The 14,417-nt window shown below is 45.4% G+C and overlaps 1 protein-coding gene across 3 annotated transcripts in view; it reads left to right on the forward strand.

The window, feature by feature from the left end:
• Positions 1–14,417, forward strand: part of schip1 (schwannomin interacting protein 1) — a gene marked incomplete at its 5' end in the record, with an annotated part of 188,696 nt that overhangs the window by 144,583 nt on the left and 29,696 nt on the right. The window contains 2 exons of one of the 3 annotated variants that reach the window (XM_079165862.1): positions 5,446–5,976; positions 8,739–9,533. In XM_079165862.1, coding sequence (XP_079021988.1) covers positions 5,968–5,976; positions 8,739–9,533 — 804 coding nt within the window. Of the gene's footprint in view, positions 1–5,445; positions 5,977–6,986; positions 7,036–8,738; positions 9,534–14,417 lie in introns of those variants that run through there. The other 2 variants (XM_079165861.1, XM_079165860.1) reach the window with 2 other exon arrangements.

The raw sequence follows: 14,417 nt of genomic DNA on the forward strand, positions 1-14,417 counted from the left end.
GTGGATGTTTTCTGCCGTGTTGCAGAAGTAATACGGTGTAGGGAAACTTCAGGAGTAGTTCAGAAGTCTGACCTAAAATCCATCCAGTCTGTGAGAGATGTAAGTTTGAAATTAATACAAAACTGTTACAAATCTCACCATGATCGTCATATATACCTTCAGGTCTCTCCCTTGTAATCCATGAAAATGGTCTTCACGCGTAGCTTTCTTGTACCTGTCTGGTTGTAACATAACAACAACCTCCTTCATCGCAGACTGCTTCAAACTGCTGTGAGTAAAGCAGCAACTATAGAGCCCTGACTAGTGTGGCTCATACAGAGCAGTAACATCACACGGTCCCGGGCCTGAATCTCCCCTAAACCCCAAAGGACATGTCTCCTGGCAGGGCTAATTGAATAGATTACAAACCTACCCTTCTTTCCCTCTAATTGGCATTAGTGTGCCGTGAACCAAATGGGACGTCTTGGCCCTGCACCCTTGCAGGCGATTAAGATCTCCTTTCACAGCAGTCACTCTGGTTATAACTTCTTTGAGAACTTGGCTGACTTTCTCCAGTTTAGCTGGTTCCAGTCGCCCCCCCAGGAGTTTTGGTCCCTAAAGCGTCAAGATCTTTGATTGGATTTAACATTTTTCTTAAAGATTTCACAGCTGCTAACTGTTACAAAAAAAAGGCTTCTGCTTTTTTCATTTTCTCCGCTATATGTTTTCATATGTGTTTGCGCTGTATTGGTTTTGATTAATTATGCTCGTGATGATCATCCCCTGACTCGTAGCTGTAGACTCAGAAACTATCATTTTCATCAGCACGAGCGTGGCCGTAATCACTCTGATTTCTGTAGTGATTCAGTCAACATTATCATTAGCAACATTTTCATCTTCCACGACTTCTTCATCACTGTAATTCTCTCCCTCCTCCCCCTCAGTAATACAATTGCCTCCTCCTTCATCATATTTATCGCTGTTTGTTTCCCACTCTCACTTTCTTCATGGTTATGGCCATATGTACATATTCTGGTCTTTTCTGTAATTGCTAGTTTGGAATCGAGGCTTCTTGATGAATGCTTGGCTGTATGTGTGAAATGCTGTCTTCCACATTTAGCCTCTATAAACCGAGCAAAATTAATTAAATTTGGTAAGTCTGAGTCTGTCGTCATTGGGCAACAAGCTGTACACTTCAGACACCATACTGCAGACGTGCGTCCCATTTAAATGGGACTAATAGCTGTGATTGCTTGTATATACATTGGACAAGATGTTGCTCTCACAATTCATTTCACACTTCGTTAGCAAGTGTTGGCTGATATACAGTGTGGAAGGGAAGATCGATATATTACAGCCAGGTATTAGTGGTGCAATCCAATACTAGCATTTGGGTTCAGCAGATTGTGTAAAAACAATTACAAAAACATAATACAAAGGTGCATGGTGGTCGTTATGCATCAGAGCACATTAATGCATACCGGACCCCAGTGTTTGCACACGCACATGCATACAGTTGCCTTGGAAATGAAGATCACCCAGAAATTCAAATGCATACACTCCCTTTTGTTTCGCTCCTCTTCACTCAGTCACTGATTGGAATGAAGTAAATCATCATTTCGTTTTAGAAGGAGATTGATGGCCCGTCTTAATGGTTTGGCGACCGTTTCTATTTAGAACGACAGGTCAGTCGGCCAGTTAAGGAGCCATCCTCTATTGTGGCCATCTGACATCTCCATTCATCATCAAACAGTCTGCCTCCTGCTGCTGCGGTCTCAAGGCGCAGACTGCTTTGTGTGGCACTTTGTATGCATGTTGCAGCAAATGGGGGGAAGAGGGTGTACGTCCACGTAGGGTCGGCGATATGTTACAATAGAGTTATACTGTGATTTATGTCCTTTTATTACAATATCTCTGGGTGTATTAGGTCGTTGTGGGTAATGCTGCTCACAATGACTGTTTTATGGCAATATTGAATTTTTGAATGTTGAAGTTCCTTTTATTCGTATAAAGGTAATACACCTATAAAGTCTATCCTGTCCCTAACGGCACAAAAACATACTTCTCACTGTTCTGTCACATCAATATTTTACACGTTTTATGAGAATTGTTGATAGTATAAATAAATATATATACATATATATATATATATAAAGAGAGAGCGAGAGACTGCTTTATAGAACAAGTTAAGCCCTGCAGTACTATAGAAGATGTATTTATGTGAGAGTACAACATTGTCAGGGAAACTTTGCCAGCTTTTCTAGTCTGTTGTAGAAATCTTACTGACAAGATTGAGCTAGATAAAACACAAAGAAACCCGCAGTGTTTCCCATTTCCCTTTACATGTAGGCATCACTTCTTTCTTAGAGCCTAGTACATATAGGACTCTCCCTGGCTTTAGGTAATAAATGGTAAGGAGTGTGTGCAGACGCAAGGGAGCCGTTTAAGTGGTACAAGTGTTTTTAGGGGATACCTTTTAAAAGGTATGCGTGAAGTATAAAGACTTCTTTCATGACAGCCAGGATTGGGTATTTTTTTTATCCGAAGAAGACACGACATGCTTGAGAGACCTGGGTGTTGAGTCTACTGTCTGGCCTCTCGTGGCTCCGTGTCTCTCATAACCAGGCCAGATTTTCCCATCTGCAGGTCTGGTCTTGTACCATAGTCGTGTTTGGGACGCCTCATTTTCTGTCGTCTGGTTCGGCCCCGGTCTTGTCTCAAGGTGAGCTCTTCCCCTCGGTCTCTGAAAAGAGAGAGGAAGAGGGAAAAGTGAGAGGGGGAATCCTCCAAGGTCACTTTCGGTGTCTCTCCGTTAGAGTTGGTGAGTTCCTGACAAGGCAGAGACCGTTTCAATTTCTCACAAACTGTCAAGAGCTCCCAGTTTTTTTGAACACGTGTGAGACAGATATAAGCAGAGGAAGATGTTCCCTGACTTTTTGGTATTATCGGAGGGCCATTCTTTTCTCCAGCCTTATCTCTCTGTCAGTAATGGGCCTTCAGTGATTCCTGCCAGATAGCTGCTGTGGATGGACTGTTAGGCACACAGATAGAGCAAAGCCTTTGCAGATACTGTGGATCTTCACCTCGCTGTTTTTCCACATGTTTCTGCCCCTCGGTGATTGGTAAATCCCATTGAATGGCAGTTTGACAGACACCGCACCTCTGCCGCTCGGTAGATTTTTTTTGGGGGGGGGGGGGGGGGGATTGCCTGAAGTAGTGCACAGTGAACTTTCTTTGACCGCCTTCTCAATCAAAAGTAAAGTCATCTTCTTCCGCCAGGTGCCAATAAGACGTGGGTTTCAGAGTAACATTTGTAACATTTCCTGGACATCTTCATGAGGCGCTCCTGACTTTGAGCTGGTTGCTGCTTTTTGTTATTTCATGGAACAATTCACTGCGAGGAAGGATGCCACGTCAAAAAATATTTTCAGTTAGCGTTGACACTGACGGGAAATGCAAACTTCAAAGAAAGCACATTGTGTGTGTGTGTGTGTGTGTGTGTGTGTGTGTGTGTGTGTGTGTGTGTGTGTGTGTGTGTGTGTGTGTGTGTGTGTGTGTGTGTGTGTGTGTGTGTGTGTGTGTGTGTGTGTGTGTGCAAGAGTGCCATAAACAATGTTGGCCTCCTGTTGACAAGTTAATGATCAGTTAATTGCCTGGTGAGCATATGAACTTAAAGTCCTCCCTTTCTCTCCAAGATAAAAAAAAAAGCAAAGTAGCTTATCCTCCTTAAAGGCATTCAGTACAAGTCTTCACTTTTCTTCACTATGACCGATTAATGTTTGGGGAATTGGGGAGAAAAAGCAGAGGGGAGGAGTGGTAGGGCTGATAAGAGAGTTGAAAGCAGTGGCGACGGGGGCTGAGAGTAGCAGCAATAGGCTGGACTCCTGCTGTCTTCTCTTTGGGGAGAACCCCACTAGTGCTCTCCCTACTGTAGTGTAGGGAGAGGCTCAGCCAGGGGTCTTTGAAGTACGGCTCTGTTATTACATGGACTGGTTTGTCCTTTGTGCTGCTTTTATACAATCAACGCGCAATATCTGAAGACGGCTCCCATCCCTCAAACGACTACAAAACTAGGCTGAGCCGGGCCGGCCGCGCAGAGCGGAGAACGATTCCCAACACTTGTCACTTGAAGCACAATGCGGCGCTTTTGTATTTCCAAATGTTTGGCTTAACACTCGAGAGATGCAGATCCACTAGTGCTTGTTATACAAATGCTTTGGAGTATGTTTTACTCCTACTGTGGATGAGATTCGTTTGTCACTAACATTTAACTTGATCTCCATTTTAAAATATGTAAATTACCAGCTGTTGTAAGAGGAAACAGAATGCAACATGAAGATATCATGGCATGTTGGTGTTAACCCCTCTTCAGCTCTGACACTGCAGCTGCCATCTGTGTGTGTGTGTGTGTGTGTGTGTGTGTGTGTGTGTGTGTGTGTGTGTGTGTGTGTGTGTGTGTGTGTGTGCGTGTGTGTGTGTGTGTGTGTGTGTGTGTGTGTTAACTCATATGTTTACTACAGTTTCTTTTTTCGAGCGAGAGCAATGCAAAAATGCAACAAATCTCCTAATTAACTCGTGAATTTTCTGCAGACTAATCCGTTCTTTATGAAGTTAATAATGTTAATAATGTCGAGATGGGTTTATAATGGTCTTTTTCCAAAGCTGTAGTTTGTGGTGGTTGTACTGGGCTGAATTAGCGAGGTTTGATATTCTGCCAAACTCAATTACAAAGCTCCAGAAAGTATCGGCTAGATATAGGCAGAATGCCAGTGGTGTTGAAGTTAACCTTTAATGGTGTATAGATTGTGAGCTCCTCTTGCAATGTTGGAGACTTATGCAGCTCTGTTAATCTAAAATGGAAGTCTCCAAGCAATATGTGATATTTGATGTGTAGGTGCCCTTTGTGCTGCAGAGCGTTTTTATTTTGTACAATTAAAAGTGGTATTTTTAATATTACACTGAGTCTAGATTGTGCTTACCTTTAAATGTAACCTGCCTTTGTGAACACTTGCAGTGGGGACTCCACAGCATCATATGAGTGACACCATCTCCACCCAAACCGAGCTTTATAGCCATCACAATAAGGCTGGATTTATCGCAGGAATGTTGCATTGGATTACATTATACAGGTGTACCAAACTGATGAAAAGTAGAGCCATTTTTTTTTATATGTGAGGCAAAATGGATATAACAACAGGGATCTCTCAAGTTCTTTCATTTTTATGTGATAGAAAATTGATTTTGAAACATTCTAAATTCAGAACACCGTAAGTATGTTTACTAAATCATCTAGATCGTTTTTCTCTCACTCCCTCTCTTTGCAAGGTCAGTGGGTGCAGAAGGTTGGGCTTTAGTTGTGTTCTGTCGTCACTTTCTCCTCAGAGCTGCGTGCTGCGACAGAGAGACGGGCTTTATTATAGAGAGAGAGCCTCTACAAACACAGAGAGCCTGTGCCAGCCAGGGAGCAGCAGCGTGCTTGTTTTTGCGCTTAGTTGTAAGTGTCGCTTCTTAGGTAGTAACTGAGTGATACAAGCCGCCTGGTTGTGTGAAAAAGCGCTGAAACGTGCCCACAACATACGGGGACGCACTTTACTCAGAGCCGATTTATTTTTCCAGTTGACGTGGTGGGAGCGAGAGAGCGCGTGCAGTCTGGACTGGCTGGGCATCTCTCTGCGTGCGCCGGGGAGGGGAGGAAAAGAAGCGGCGTTGACCTGCTGGGATTTTAAGACATCTGCGGTATTTTGTCCAATCAGGACAGGCAGGACCCAAGACTCCGGTTGTCTTCCTCTGTGGACAGGCTACACACTCAGAGCGATGACTGTACTGAATGATCCACCGGCTCTCTGTCATTTCTCCACCGAAGCCAGCCCCACCAACACCCGCCCTTAAAATAAAGCTGCTGGGAAACAAGTGAACACCACCACCGTTGTCTAACAGCTGGGATTCACACTTTACAATGTCTTGAGACGCGACGGGGAAGCTGCAAAGATGATGACAGTGAGTATCGGCTCGTTTAAATGGCGCTGATGTTGCATCCAGGCTACTTTTAGCTCGTAGGGTAGCTTTTAACCGGTGACTTTAATCTTGGCCCGATAATAGCGTAACGGGGGGGGGGGGCAGGCAGTCTGGTCACAGCTGTAGCGGGTGTCATTCTCCGTGCGATAGTGGGATATAGGCGTTTCTGTCACCGCTGTTGCCGGGGGGATATCACGCTCCTCCAGGGACTTTTGGGGAACATTACATCATATGAGTAGCCTATGAATGACAAATTGAAGAAACGCGTGCGTGTTATCCAAATTATTATAACAATGTGTATTTCCAGTCAAATGTCGACCCTTAAAATGCACGATAGTTTATATCATGCAGCTGTCATGCGTGCAGCAAATGCCACTTGGAGTACACGCTCGACGCACGCAAAGACTGGGCGTATATGCGATGATGCCACCACCTAGAGAACGACGGGCAGAGTTGTGAGGAGTAGTCTGTGACATAAATGAAACGCCCCCTAGACACCCGCCCGGCTGCGGGGTGGGGACCGGTGCAGCTGTCAATTTGCATGTATTTCGTGGCCAAATCCAGCCTGTACGGTCTCCCTGCGCTTCGGTTAATCCCACAGCGGATCAGCTTTACCGCTCCCCTCTCTCTCTCTCTCTCTCTCTCTCTCGCTCTCTCGCTCGCGCGCTCTCTCATACACACACACACAGACACACTTTAAATGATTAGACCTACATTATTTTAATCGGACTCATGTGACCGTCATGTATTGACGCGATACTATCTGGGAACCAAGCGCTGTTTTGATGCCGCACAAATCGGGATAACACTTAAAGAAGAAAAAAGGTTCGTGACCGAGATTTGAAACGCGATCGAAGCTCTGATACTCTGCTTCTATTCAGCGCTCGTCCTATACTTGGAGAGGAAAACTCCACCCGGTTCCCTGAATCCGGGTTTTAAAAGCACTTATAAAGGGGTGACAAAGCCAAGATGACAGGCTGGTTCACGCACCACGGGGACTGGTGACCGTGTGGTGATCCAGCGCGTTTGATGAGCACATCGGTAAGGGTTGTTTCTCCGCTGTACTGATACATTGATACAGGTCTATTGTATGATCCATAATAATGTTTAATACCACAAATGTGCATAATCGTGAGCGGGGCCGTTTCCCTGTAAAATACTAGATCTAAGCGATTTCAGAGCATTAGGCCATAAGTAGGCTGGTAATGTTGTGTGCCCTTAAGTCCTCCCCTTTCAGTTGTAGACCTACTGGGGCTCCTGGAGTTGTTCATGTTAAAAAAAAACACATCTTGTTGGAAATGATGCCCAGGAAGAGAATATGGGATTCTGCATGTTATTACTGTCTCGACTGAGGGATAACAAGCAGAACAGTAATCAAACATCCTGGCACTGGTCTAATTCCTGGGTGGGTTATTAATACTGACTTTCAACTCTGCCTCTGAACACCCTGGAGGTCCCAACACCCCAGTGGCAATTCAATATGTTACAGAGGCTGTTCGAATAACATTGGAAATAGTTCTATCTAACGACACCTTGCCAAGGCAAAACATGTTTTTTGTGGCCCCATTTGTGCAGCTCGCGCAATCTTTATCCCCGTTAGACTTTTTATGGAGAAATGCAAACTCCTCATCATAGAGTGGCTTAGGTCTCTACACCGCATCAGCAATTTGTGTATCTAGTCTCCAAGTTGCTGAGTCTTTTGCTCAGTGCTTTACCCAACATAGATATTTTCTGCATTGTGCTTTGACGTCAACAGCCGGCACAGGTGTGGTTTAGTGGCCTTACAGTAAAGCCTTCAGGAAAGCTTATTATAATTAGGATAATATTGTAGTATGGCAGTTTCTCCCTCTTGAGTCTGGTGCAAAACCACTGTAAGTCCTCTTAACCAGCAATTAGCAATCTGCATAATGAATTCCTTTTCCAGAACAACTCAGAATGTGGCTCACGTAGGAATATGTCGTTAATTTCTCTTTGCCCTGAGAGAAATTTTGCAGCTCCTTTGCTTTTCATTAACTTTTAAAAGTGGTGTGAGGCACTATGATAATGCGCTCCTGTGGAGAACAGACTGATAACTCTGTAAGAGAAGGCTCAGGTCAGGTGGAGATTTGTGGAGGGTTGTAAACAACGTGGACGTTTTCATTAGCTGTGAACTAATCAGCGAGCTGGTGATTGGGACTCTCTGCGGGAGCAACACAGTCAAGGTTAGACAACAACTCTGGACTCATCTGTCCGTGTCACAGTTTGGTGTCTATTGGACATGTCAGTGTCACATGCTCTCACCCCTCACAACACCCATGTTTTGTTCCTGCGGTGCTGCAGATGTAGCAGTGGGTGGTGGGATATCATTCTGACACATCCAGCCACACGGACTCCGCGTTCGCTGTGTGTGTCAGGTATTGCACAAGCCCACACACACACACACACACATGTACACGTTCGCCAGAGGAATGTAGGATCAGTTACCATAGTCGAGTAAGACTGAGAAGCTTTGGAGCAGTACAGTTATTGAGCAGACGACAACAAGTCCAAGAGAGACCGTGATTGCAAAATTCTGTGCAGAGAGGAAGTTCCTGCAGGACAGGAAGTGCTTTGTAGTTGGTCTCAAAACACCACATAAATTCTCTTATCATTTTCCTCGTCTCTTTCCTCCTTTCCTCTCTTTTCCTTCTCTAATTTAAACTCTTGTTCTTTGCACATGCCTTTCCTCTGTTTCACTCTTTTTCTCTGTTCCTTTGTCGTTGCAGGATTACCGGGAGGATGGCATGGACCTGGGGAGCGATGCCTCCAGTCGCTCCAGCTCAGAGTCCAACTCCAGCAAGGTTACACCTTGCTCCCCTTGTCTTGACCTGGCCACTTTGGAGGACTACAAATCCTCTCCCTCTCTAGACCTGGTCACCTTAGAGAACTATGAGGAGGACGAGGACTACCAAGAGTATAAGAAGAAGGTGATAGAGGAGTGGGAGAGCGAGTATGGAGAAGACTACACCTCTCCACAGCCTCCTGGTCAAGAGGAAGGCGGAGGAGGCCTTGTGGGGGTTGACGGCCTTGGCGAAGGCTATAGGAAGGCGGTGAACAGTCGCAGCCTCGCTGAAGAATTCCAGGATGTGAAGACCGTCCCACCCCTTCCGGCCACTGGCGGACACACTGCCACCTCAGATGCAGCCGTCCCTGAGGAACTGAAACAGAACGGCAATCTGATTTTGCCCAGGAGCCACAAGCTCCATTCCTCCGGTACACCACATGAGGGCACAGGGACTCCCAAGCCCCGCCACCGAAGCTCCAGTCAAGGCAGGGGGAGCCGCAGCACTGGCGGGGGTGCTGGTGGTGGTGGTGGTGGTGGAGGCGGAGGAGGCAGTGGAGGGACTGGGGGACGGATGGGGGGATACAAAGAGGAGGAGGATGTAGAGGAGGAGCCACTGCCCACCATGGACTGGGCAGCCCTGGAGAGACACCTGGCTGGGCTGCAGTGCAGAGAGCAGGAGAACCAGAACCTCAACCACAACCAGAACCACAACATGGGCAAGACCAACTACACCTCGGTAAGTGTCTAAGGATTTCGTTGTTTCTTTATATTCTTGTGGGTTTTTCTGCTTGTGTGTGTGTGTGTCAAAGGTTATCATCTCACACAGAGTTTTCCCATGCTCTGGTGGGCATCTGTAATCCAATATTTGTATGTGTCATATGGACCCTGGAAACATTGGGTTAGCTGGAGTAAGGAAGAGGGATTAGTCGGCTAAGAGCTAAGCTATGTAGTCCAGCTATTAACCTGACCACCGTGGAACTCTGGGCTACATATGTACACTGATTCAACAGTGCAAGCAGTAACTGTTGTTATTTAATGACTTTGAACAGATAATTACTACAGCAAATATGTGTTGCTGCTGACCTTTCAGTCTTGTATCTGTTAAATCTAATTTAAAAGAATCGGTGGCTGTGGCTATGTGGTTTTTCTACCAGAAGAGGTCAGTGTTGCATTGACATTCTGCAGAGAGCTGCTGCAGGCCTTTCATGGCACACCAGCAGCTCCAGCAGCTCCAGCACTAAAGGCTGGTATGATTCACTGGCAGTCTCATGACATCACACTTTAAATCGCAGTCCCAGCCAGAGTTTTATGGTTTATTGTCGGTCTGTGGGTCCAAGAGGGTGTAGCTTTAAAAATGTGTTGGGAGGAGCGGGAGAAAATTGTTTACAGCAGCCACAGTTTCAGTGCAGACACTTAGCTCTTGTGTCACTGCCTCAAACTAAATTGAGGGCAAATGTGTGTTTGAGAAATGGGGATTGCTGCTCTCTTTTGGTATGCAAGCACCAAGACCTTTTCCTCAGTGCACACAGACAATGGCTGCAGCCAGTGCCTTTGTGAGTGTGTTGTGTGTGTTTTGTGTCTTTGTTTGTCTGTCCTGGAGGCCCCCTCTGTCTCCCTAAGGCATGTCAGGAATGCAGCGGGAGAAGTGGGGGATGAGAGGAAGGAAAGAGGGAAGAAAGGACAGGAAGATGGTATCTTTAGGACCAGGCAGTTCGGGGTCACATGGCTTATGTGTTTCCGTCAATGTTCATTACCTGCTGCTGTCCATCTAAATGAGAAGGTCACCTCCTGGCTCGCTTTAGTCTGCGGAAAATCTCTCTCTCTCTCTCTCTCTCTGTCTCTCTCTCTCTCTCTCTCTTTCGCTCTCTCTCTCTATCTCTCTCTCTCTCTCTCTGTCTCTCTCTCTCTGTCTCTCTCCCTAGGCAGTGGGCTGTGATATAATTGATGGGTGGAAGAAAATCTCTTGAAAGAGAGCCTCTGTCTCCACATCCAGCCACTATCTTCTGCACACACACACACACACACACACACACACACACACACACACACACACACACACACACATGCACCCATTCACAGACATGCGTTTTACCACATGTGGCGTCTCACACAGGCCTGGTGTGGCTGATAGCCTGGTCCTGATGCTGATAAAGTGCCACAGCTCCAGCTGTCTCTCCGATTACAAGTTTAAAAAAAAAACAATCCTGAGAAAAACCAGGCCTCACATTTTTGATGGCCTGAGTAGATAAGAAATTAGAATTAGACGTGTAATCCCTCCTAAGCTGGAAGCAGAAGAGATAAACCAGAGAAGACTGGAGGCACACGCTTATACCCTGGACAATCCCACTCTTAAAATTACATGTGGGCTGTTGCTACTTCTATAGAGGAATTCCCAATCATATGGATCATATCAATACAATCCGTCACTGAATATCTGACGTGTAATTTGACCTTTTTGGTTTGTTTAGTCCTATCTCTGAGCTTCCACATGTGGTATAAGAGGACAATGCTAGTATTGACCCTCTGCGAACCTGCCAGCAAGAGCACAAAAGTAGATAATTTAGGAACTGAGACATTCCTATAAGTAATCCCCAGTGTCTGTCTATGTCAGGGGGCATCTGAGTTTCTTACTTCTGAAATGTGAAGGATTTAACAGACACCCGGGAAGAAAAAGTGGGCTGGTGCTTTTAAAATGTTGTTAAATATTTAGACATCCGCTCAGGCGGGACCCACTAGCGAGATGATGCGTGTGTTCATGTATGGAGGAGTCTGTCTGGGATGTTGCTGGGGTCCAGAGGGACAGAGATATTCATGCTTCAGTAGAGCTTCAAAAGCATCTGTGCTTTCAGACAGACGGGACACAGTGAAGCTCAAAGCTAATAATCTGGAGTGGTAGCCATGTGCCTGGAGACGGGTTTAGCTGGTCTCCAGCCAGATGCAGTAACTACAGAACACCACATACACACGTATTGTATACATGTTCAAATATAGCGTTTAGACCTCTTCCTGCACTCTGGTTGTCCTGTCCACATTTCCATGTCAACAGACCATTCCGGTCAAAGACAGGGTTGAATCATAGTACGGGAGAGTTTGTATAGGTCTTTGAAAAGTGAATTTAGCTACATTCAAAGGAACAGTTTGACATTTTGTTAAATGCGCCTATTCACTAACTTGCCAAGAGTGAGATGAAAAGATTGCCATGTATGGTATTATAAAGCTAGCCAGCAGTGTGTTAAGTTAGCGTAGCATAAAGACTGGAAACAGCAAGCCTGGCTCTGTCCAAAGGTGATAAAATCCACCTACCAGCACCTCTAACGCTCCATGATTAGCAATTTATATCATTTTTGTTTAATCCAACCAAAAGCCAAACAGGACAAGTTCTGCTGTTACAGTGCCAGTCCTGTCACTTTTACAATTAAGCCAAATGTCAAACTATTCCTTTGCATTTGACTTTCAAACACGAACCTAGAGTGCCATTGGTTTTTCATCATGCAATGACATGTTTCATCTACTTGTAGATTAATACTGGTACATCTGTGCCACAAAAACCTTCACTTATCCTGCATGTTATTTCATTTTTGTGCAAATGAACCAGTCACTTTGGTGCTGGTGTGTTTAGTTAGGGCGTGGTACTTTCTGGCTTCTGTGATTTCCGCGTCCGCCTGCAGGCTTTGGGGTCCGGGGGATTCCTGAGGATGAGGGGCACGCTGGTCTGTTTGTAATTTATTTCTGATGAACTCTGGAGTCGCGTGGCAGGGAGTGGCCCGCAGGGACCTCAAGTACACTACCTCTAACCCTCCATTTAGCCCCGCACCCCTGAAAGGCAAACAACAATAATATTATTCTCCTGAGCCGGTCTTGAGGTGAAAAAGGCAGAGATGGGATCAGTCTACATTTATTGCTATCTACACTCAGGAATTTACCTGTGTGTTGAATCCATGCCTAGCGGCTACTTCTTTTTCAATCTCAGAGCGCACACAGCTAGACTTACTCACACAATTTAAAAACACCCTTTGGGCAAACTGTGCTTAAAAAGATTGGGCCTGTGCTGGGATCTGCAGCACCACTCCTACTTTAAAAGTGTAGCGAATATATATCTCTCTCTCTCTTTCACACACACACACACACACACACACACACACACACACACACAGATCTATATCCGTGCACTAATTGTACACGTCTGGATCCGTTGACTATGAAAACTGTCGAATGTCCTCTGTAACTCTGGAGGAGGTTTAAGTCAGAGATGATGTACAATTTTGAACCAAAACCTTTTGTTAAAAAAGACTGGACACATGTGGAAAAGTCAACTTGCATTATCATAACTTCATCTGCTGCATTAATTTTGACTATATTTTTTTGAATTAGTCTTTACGAGCCTCCCAACTTGATGCAAATTCAATGTGAGATTATTTAATTAAAGTCATTAGAAACGACTTACAATAAAGCCACATAGTTTACATGACGCGATTGCCATAATTCCATCTGCCTTGTAAAAATGTGGACAACTTTTGAATTTATAATCTCTGCTGTTAGAACAGATGTGATGATCTTTTGTTTTTTCCAGCTATCAGAGGATGTAAAAGGTCGATGAACATCTTATGTCTTTGAAAAGTGCTGCTCAAGGACACTTTATAAACAAAATGCCAAGAGTTGTAGAAATGTGGAGTGCTCTTCCCCAGAAAAGAGCAAAGGCAGAGAGAGGTTAGACTGTTTCTGTCTCTCTATACACCGCTCTCTGTGATTATGAACAAGTTCAGCAGTTGAACTGCGCTGGCCGACCTCCACTAACCACCTAACTACTACCTTCACCCTGTACTCAGACTGTGCCACGTAGAGCCAGAGAGGACGAGGTTAGGAGAAGAAAGAAATAGTTTCGAGAGTTTGAGAAGTCAGTGCAGTTATTTTGGAAATAAATAGGTGCAGACAACGAGTACAACGTAGTTACACTTAAGTTCGGTCTTGCGTGGGCAAGCAAAGAAGGCAAGTCTGAATATGGAGAGCAGCAGCTTGATGGGATCATAAAGAACCCGTGGAGGAAGAGGGAGGTAAGAGAAGGTTTGTGGGGTATGGTTTGAATGAAGGCGGTAGCTAGCATGAAAGGGCGGAAAGTTGGAGGAGTAGATAGTCAGTGACGTATATATATGGGTAGGGAGTGGGAGGAGGTTTCAGAGAGGGGGGGGGGGGCAGGGCTTTAGCCAGGTGTGGAGAGCGCGCCTTCTGAGGCTCCGGTGTCTGGTTCAGCCCTCTCGGCTTAACCACAGTTTATTGTGTGTGTGTGTGTCAGTGAATGTGTGCATGTATGTGCCGGTACCAGCTGAAACACGCCCGGCCCACTGCACATTGCAGCTCACACACACACGCTCTCCTTACACACACGGACTTCACCGTCTCTGCTTCAGAGTCAGTTTTCTGTCTCCTTTTAGTCTACACACGCACATGCACACTCTCACCTCACTGATTCAAAGGATATCTGTTTTTTTTCTCATGGTATCCTGACAGTCTGCTGCTGTGGGTAGATGTTTTTTTTCTTCTTCTTGTTTTTATAAGTGCCGTGTTTTTCATCTCAGCTTAACCTTGGATTCCTCACAGCAAGTCGGGCACTTAACTCAGGTAA

This window comes from Pholis gunnellus (genome assembly GCF_910591455.1).
Source record: "Pholis gunnellus genome assembly, chromosome: 9".
Lineage (NCBI taxonomy): Eukaryota > Metazoa > Chordata > Actinopteri > Perciformes > Pholidae > Pholis > Pholis gunnellus.